The sequence below is a fragment of the Chrysochloris asiatica genome, unplaced genomic scaffold (assembly GCF_000296735.1).
Source record: "Chrysochloris asiatica unplaced genomic scaffold, ChrAsi1.0 scaffold00086, whole genome shotgun sequence".
NCBI classification, from domain to species: Eukaryota; Metazoa; Chordata; class Mammalia; order Afrosoricida; family Chrysochloridae; genus Chrysochloris; species Chrysochloris asiatica.
Genome location: NW_006408604.1, coordinates 11,386,056 through 11,393,304, shown reverse-complemented (window position 1 = coordinate 11,393,304; position 7,249 = coordinate 11,386,056). Strand labels below are relative to the sequence as shown.

The following is a 7,249-nucleotide window of genomic DNA, read 5'->3' as shown; positions in this document are numbered from 1 at the left end:
GAAGTTTTGAAAGTTAATTGGAGGGAGTTAATTGTTCCTTCCCTTCATCAGCCTTTAGAATTTGTTCACAAGAGGTGACGAAATGTTAGTAGTTTTATTCAATGTAATAAATTCTGGGGTGAAACTCTGGCTAAACATATACTTTTAGTTGCTTAATCCTCTTGCTAGCCTCTTGTTAAGAGATTACCCCCCTAAATCTGTCTCTCCTTGCTTTCATGCAGGACCAGAATGGCTACAGTTCCTTTGGGCTGTGGTGAGAAGATAGGATTCAGATACAACAGACTTTGTGATAAAACGGAACTTTGGGGCATTATCCTAGAAGCAATTGCCGGGGCCGGGGCTGTGGCCTCTATTGCCTTCATGTTCACTCTGCTGGTCTTCATTGGCAAGGTGCAGGATTCCAACAAGCGTAAAGTGCTCCCGACCCAGTTTCTCTTCCTCCTAGGGGTGCTGGGGGTCTTCGGCCTCACCTTTGCCTTCATCATCAGACTGGATGGAGGAACAGGGCCCACACGCTTCTTTCTATTTGGCATCCTTTTTGCCCTCTGCTTCTCTTGCCTCCTGGCTCACGCTTTCAACTTGACTAGGCTGGTCCGTGGGAGGAAGCCCCTCTCCATGCTGATGATTCTGGGCCTAGCTGTGGCCTTCAGCCTGGTACAGGATGTCATCGCTGTTGAATATATTGTCCTCACCATGAACAAGACCAATACCAATATCTTTTCTGAGTTCTCTCCTTCTTACCGCAATGAGGACTTTGTCATGCTGCTCATCTATGTCCTCGTCTTGATGGCGGTGACCTTCCTCACAGCCTCCTTCACATTCTGTGGATCCTTCACTGGCTGGAAGAAGCACGGGGCACACATCTTTCTCACCATGATCCTCTCCATCGCCATCTGGGTGACGTGGATCACCCTGCTTTTGAGTCCATTCCCTCAATCCAGGTGGGATGACACCATCCTCAGCTCAGCCTTGGTTGCCAATGGCTGGGTTTTCCTGTTGGTTTATGTTGTGCCTGAGTTCTGTCTGCTCACCACCCAGCAAAACCCCATGGATTATCCTTTGGAGGATGCTTTTTGTAAACCTCAACTCATGAAGCAAAGCAGTGGTGTGGAGAACAGAGCCTACTCTCAAGAGGAAATCGCTCAAGGTACAGAGCCTAGCTGGGTGGAGAATTCTTCATACAAAGATGGGGAAGAGTCATAGGATATTATAACAGTAAAGGAATGTGAGATTTTCCAGGTCCTATCTCTTTCCTATACATGGCTGCTATGATTCGCAGCCGACTTGAAGGCACTTAACAACAACGCTGTATTCCCCTCATAGAGGAGTCCTAGTATGGTGCTGTGGGTTAATATGCGGGACTTCATATGAGAGTCAGGTGTTCAGTTGCTCATAAGAATAAAAGGCTAAACTGATAGCCAAAAACTGGCCTTTCCCATAGGGATCTCTCCACTGGCCTCCAGTGTGTACTTTGATCTTTAGGTTTCTTCAGGGGAGAGAGTATTTAGGGCAGGAGTGAGGGACCTCCACCATCAGGCTCTTAGCTCAAACTAACCATAGGTCTTCTCTCTACTTTTGAAGTCTTAGATGCAAAGCTTCAGGTGCCTTCTCATTGCAGCTCTGCTCTCCCTCCTGGACACTTGGAAACCTGAAGGGAATGGGGAGGACACAAGGGGACATTTTCTCCACCTATCTCCTCCCATCCAATCCCGTGACTTCACTGTGTCCCCTCACTCTGGACTTCCCGGAGTCCTTCCTAACTGCTTGACTTTCTTTTAGTCCTTCTTTCAATCGATTGTATGGGCTACTATTAGCTTCTCTCCCTAAAATACTTCTCTGGCCTCCACATTTTTCTGCTCACATACAAAGGGGCTTTAAAAAGTTAGGGAAAATTTCCATTATCTTTTAATTCAATTTTTCAGGAACTTTTGGAATCTCTCTGATAGTTCACCAATATCCACAGCATCATATAAAATTTTATTTATAAAATTTATAAAATCATATAAAATCCTTAGCAAAGTTTTTCAACAACCACTGAAGCTTTGCTCTTCTTCCAAAACAAACCAAGTCGCTGCATTTTCACATCTCTGGATTTGGACTCTATGTACTTCGGTCCCATGTGGGAATGTCCTTTTCCAGAGGCCCAAGCAGTCCCCTGTCTCCCTCTGCCATCACTCTGCTCTCTGCCCTGAGTGTCTGTGGAGCTTTGAAATGCTGTATCAGAACCTGTCTCCTGAGCTATGTGTGCACGGGTCATAGTCCTTACTCTGTAGTATCCACTTCAGGGCAGGCAGGGACTGTTTCTCCTTAATCCTGATTTATAGTCTTACATAGAGCTTACATATATGAGTAGAATATGTTTAAGGATTTTTTGAGACAATAGCACAGATACATTTGGTGGGGAATAAATGGATTATATTGATGACAATTCTATGTGTTTATTCTTCGTTCCCAAGTGTAAAGTCCTATGATTTCCCCCCAAATCTATAGAAAACAATTGCTCATATGTTCTTTGATCCACCACAGAAAATTTATCATTTTTTTTCTTCTTTATCAGGCAATTAAAGGAGTGGGTACAAACCCAGTAAGACTCACTCTAGGTTCCCCTCTGCCCAAATTCATAGCCAAAAAGACTAGTTTTTATGGCTTTTCAAGTCTGCTTTTGAAGGAGTCCTTGAATGAGGTGGGGCTCAGGTCAAGCTTTGGAAATGGAATTCCTTAGTGACTACATTCTACTAGTTATTCACTTATTTAGCCAATACTGTGCTTATTCTCTGTCTTGTTCTGGGCTTGGCACCTGGGTGAACAGGAGACTGTTTCCTCTTAGAAGCCTTGCAGTCCACAGGGGAAATAGACAACTGAAAAACCAACATGTCATACCGTGATTAGTGATGTAGCTGGGTGAGCACAAAGGAGGGGCACTGACTGCTTTAATTTCTCCATTCCCTTTGTTCTAGGTCTCGGAGAGCTGGAGGATGTACTCTATGCCCCATATTCCACCCATTTTCAGATGCAGGTAAATAATCTCTCTCTTCTTCTCCCAGGAAAGCTTGTCCTTGGTGGAGCAGATGACATTACCATTCTGGTGGCTTCTGGATGGCCACCTTGAGAGGTGATGTGTCTGTTCTTACATCACTTGCCTCATAGGGTTGAGATGTCAAGAAATGAGTGCTGGGTACAGGGAAGACTTCAGGAGAGAGTTTGGGAAAAAGAGAAGGAAATTAGATCTCTGTTGAAATGGCCAGGAGCCAGGGTGACCTAAAACTATGTTTGTTTCCTTTTCAGAATCGGACCTCCCAAAAGGATTTCTCTATTCCACGGGCTCAGACCCGGACTAGCCCTTACAACGACTATGAAGGAAGGAAAGAGGGCAGCTAACCTTGTTCAGAAGAGTGGGACAACTATAGCAAAGCAACAGAAGCGGCGGGGAGTTCAAAGGAATGTGGACTAAATCCAGAGTCTGTTAAGAAAACTGTACAGAACATCGTAGGAAGAGCTTGCCTGCCTCCCAGCCTCTACCACTGTGCTGAGGCTGTGGGAGTTAGTAGCATTATACTATTTTTTTCCTTTGGCGCATACTTAGGACTCTTCTTTTAAGTCGGAGTCTCTGGCAACTCAGGATTATAATCTTAACCATTTGCTGTCATTTTACATGTGACTAAAAGTTTGGTCATCTGACCCCCAGATTTGCTCATTCAACTTCAGGCGCCAGGTTATCTAACTCAAGGCGGATTTGTGGAGGTTTGTTTGACCCAGAGAAGGACTGCAGATCTGAGCAAAACAGCAAAGGCCTGTCTCAGCCCCACACTGTCTAAGTCTACACTGGAAGCCAACTTGTTGGCACCCTCCCTTCTTGCTTGGGTTGTTGTTAAGTGCCATCTAGTCAATTCCAACCCATAGTGACCATATATAGGGTTTCCAAGGAGCAGCTGGTGAGCTTGAATCACCAACCTTGCAGCTCAGATGACTTTGCAGTCTGATACATTAGCCCACAGAGCCACACCAGGACTCCTTCTTGCCTGGGTAGGAGAGGCTAAAGGTCACCCCAACTTACTCTTCTCTATAGCACAGGTTACACAGGCCTCTGGGGTTTCCAAGCACCAATTCAGATGTTCCCTCCCTAGTACCCTTCCCAAACTGCTGATCCAGATCTAGTAATTCCCAGAACTCCACCTAAAGATCTTCCGGGCCTCACTATCATTTTGCAAGCCCACTTTTCCTTTCCCAGGAGAGTCTGTGCATTGTTCTTGCTATAAATTCCTGGCATTCAATTCTTCTCCAACCCCTTGATCCTCAGCCTCTGTAAATAGGTTTTCACTGTATTCCCCTCCTGCATTCTGTACACGGACATTGTCTACAAATGGGGTAGTGTTCATTGTACAATAAGTTATTTGCCTTTCCTCACCTCTAATACCCAATAAAGATGTGGTGGTAACTCTCAACTCTGACAGGAGCTGTGCAAGTGGTGAATATCAGGCACTGAGGTGAGAAATGGTGGGTTCCCCTGTTGGGCTCCATGTTAAAGCTGTAGTTCTAAGTTCAAATCCACTGGGCTTGTGTTTTGACCCTTCTCAACACATCTCTCCTTTTTCTGGTTACATCAAACACAAAGTGTTTCCTGCAGTTTTAGAGGCTGGCAAAGGTGAGAGGGCAGCAAAGCAAGGTCATAGATCCTGGGGTTTTGCTCCAGAAAGGCAGAGGAGTGGCAGCTTTGGAATGGGGTTTGGCAGCCCAGAAAACACGGGGAGGAGACCTCAAAACCAGTTTCACATTTCATTCAAGGTTTGATTGTAGGAGGGGACAAATCAAGATTTCTTATTTAACAGAATTGGCTCGCAGTTTCTCTCAGCAAAGACCTGGCAGCTGACATTATTAATAATCTAAGGAGCAGCTCTGTGGGGCAGGGCAATAGCAAATCTTGATTCTTAAAAATTTTTTTATTGTAAATTATGATAGTTTACATGGGAGAACATTAGCTTTACATTCATCCTATCGTATATTGTTTCATTGCCATGGTTACAGTCCCCTCCATGCATCATCAAACAACTAAAGGGCATACCCTGCAAGCCTGCCCCACCCCTGGTCATCCCTCTCTAGGTTTAGTGTCCCCAGATGGTCCATCTCTCCACATCATCGTCTCTGCCTCCACCTCTGGCATCACTGTTTCTATAGGTAGGGTCCCGCACTCCATTCTTCTCCCTTGATGGTTCCAGGGTCCACCACTCCTGGACTGCAAAGTCAACCACTTCCCGCCTTTTGCTACAAATCATCTACCTTTACATTTCCAACCCTCACAGTGAGTCCTGATAGCAATTCTTCACTATTGTACTACAAAAGTCCTATCCCCATCTCCTTTCATCAGCCCTGCCCAGACAGATTGGATCCTACTCAATGGAGATTCTACCTTCCTCTGTGCCCTCTGGATCTAGGCTCCCTCTTGAAAGCTTGTAAGACATTCACTTCTTGCCTTTGTAGTCCCCCAACAACCCCCATTTTGGGAAGCCAATGTCCAAGTTGCCCATCCCTGTCTACCCTGTGTACCGAGGGGGGTGGGAATGATCCTTGCTATAGTGATTTGTTCCCTTTTGAGCTACTGCATCCATAGGTGTAGGTCAAGTTCATCAAATTGTATCAGGTTACTCTTTTTTTCCCTCTTTTTTCTTCTTCTAGTTAAGCTCTGATCATCTATTCATTGGAGTCAGGTCAAGTGGTCATTATCTGCAAGTGTGGGTGTTCTTAGGTATATCCCCTCACTTCTTATAAGCTGGATGCTTCACTTTCCACTCTAGTCCTCTGTGGCTATGTCATTGTCTCTGGGCCCAGGAGTCCCCAGGTCTTGCCACACTGCTGGCCAACCAGGTCTCCACCCAGTTTCACAGGAGTCTATTGAATGTGGTTGGACTTAGCTCACAGCTTCATTGCTGTATTTCCCATACTCCCCCTTACCAGTGACCAACATGGTCACCAGTCAGACCACATGTCTGCTTGTGTATTCCCCTTGAGTCTTAGTCTTGGAAAGGGGTTTACCCTGAGAGGACAAATCTGTCTTTGCAGAAGGGACAACCATAAAAATGATTCACAAACACAGAAATGGAATGACATTTAAGTTTCTGTAAACCGAGTCAGAGAATGACATTCTATGAGCCTGACACTCTACTTCTCATCAAAAGGAAATGCCTGAAGTGGGGTAGAAGTGATATGAGGTGAGGTTGGAGGTGAATTAATAACAACATGCTAAGTTTGAACTATTTACACTCCACAAATGCTTGGTTGATTTATTTCCTCCACATGGCTTTGCAAAAGCATTAGCCTTAATTTTGAAAGAGAGGATTTAACCAATGATGATTTGGGTCCTTCTTACTATTCTAGTTTCCCTAAAGAGGCCAGAACCCAGCAAGGTTTGTAGCGAGGGGAAAACAATATGGTTTCACACACATTCCTTGTCATAGGGTAGGTACCCAAGAAATAATATATTCCCTTTCCTCTTTTCTTTTACAGTCTCCATTCTATCAAACAAACAATGGGAATGAAAACCGGTAAAACCAGTCGCTGTCAATTCTGACTCATGGTGACCCCCTCCTGCATATCTGGGTAGATGTGTGCTTCATAGGGATTTTCATGGTTGATTTTCTGAAGTAGATCTCCAAGCCTTTTTTGTGAGGTAACTCTGAGTGGACTGGAACAGTCAATCTTTCAGTTAGCAGCTGAGCTTAATAACTTGCACAACCCAGGGAGGGACTCTACAGACTGGGGAGGTGGTGACTGAAGGTAAAACCACAAAATGCTCTAGGTTCACTCTCTTTCATGGCGGAAGAATGACTGCAACCCTCATGTCAATCTCTTCAGAACCTAGAGAGGACCTAGAAGTGTACCCATCTCTGCCAACTTATTCCTCTTCTTAGAAATAACGTGCTCTTCACAGTTTTGTACAACCAGGTCACCACCTCACTGAATTCTCATCCTTGTCATGGGGTAGGAGAATGCTCCCCCGTTTGGAAGAAAGTCTGTTAACCGCTCTTCAGATAGCATGTCTTTTATGCACATAAGTAAGCTCTTTTGTTAAAATTGGAAAAACTCAGGGGCTGGAGGTTTTAGCACCTGAGAATCCTTATGGTATTGACTAGAGGGCTTCAAATTCCTTTCCATATATCTGCATCTCCACCTAGACTGGAATTGTTGTTGTTGTTAGGTGCCATCGAGTCGGTATCAACTCATAATGACCCTATACACAGCAGAACGAAACACTGCC

At 44.9% G+C, this 7,249-nt stretch overlaps 1 protein-coding gene across 1 annotated transcript; it reads left to right on the top strand.

Annotated features, from left to right (window-relative positions):
* The first annotated feature begins 228 nt into the window (after positions 1-228).
* GPRC5A (G protein-coupled receptor, class C, group 5, member A) lies at positions 229-3,378 on the top strand. Its single transcript, XM_006866045.1, has 3 exons — positions 229-1,164; positions 2,975-3,016; positions 3,286-3,378. The coding sequence occupies exons 1-3, from the start codon at positions 229-231 to the stop codon at positions 3,376-3,378; spliced, it is 1,071 nt and encodes a 356-aa protein (XP_006866107.1).
* Positions 3,379-7,249: the final 3,871 nt, after the last annotated feature.

What these genes read in the sequence shown, in the direction of transcription:
- GPRC5A (XM_006866045.1), top strand. Translation starts at nt 229, where the DNA reads ATGGCTACAGTTCCTTTGGGCTGTGGTGAGAAGATAGGATTCAGATAC. An exon ending in AAGGTACAGAGCCTAGCTGG is followed by an intron (nt 1,165 to 2,974) that starts GTGGAGAATTCT and finishes GGAGAGCTGGAG; the next exon opens with GATGTACTCTATGCCCCATA. An exon ending in CCACCCATTTTCAGATGCAG is followed by an intron (nt 3,017 to 3,285) that starts GTAAATAATCTC and finishes TTTCCTTTTCAG; the next exon opens with AATCGGACCTCCCAAAAGGA.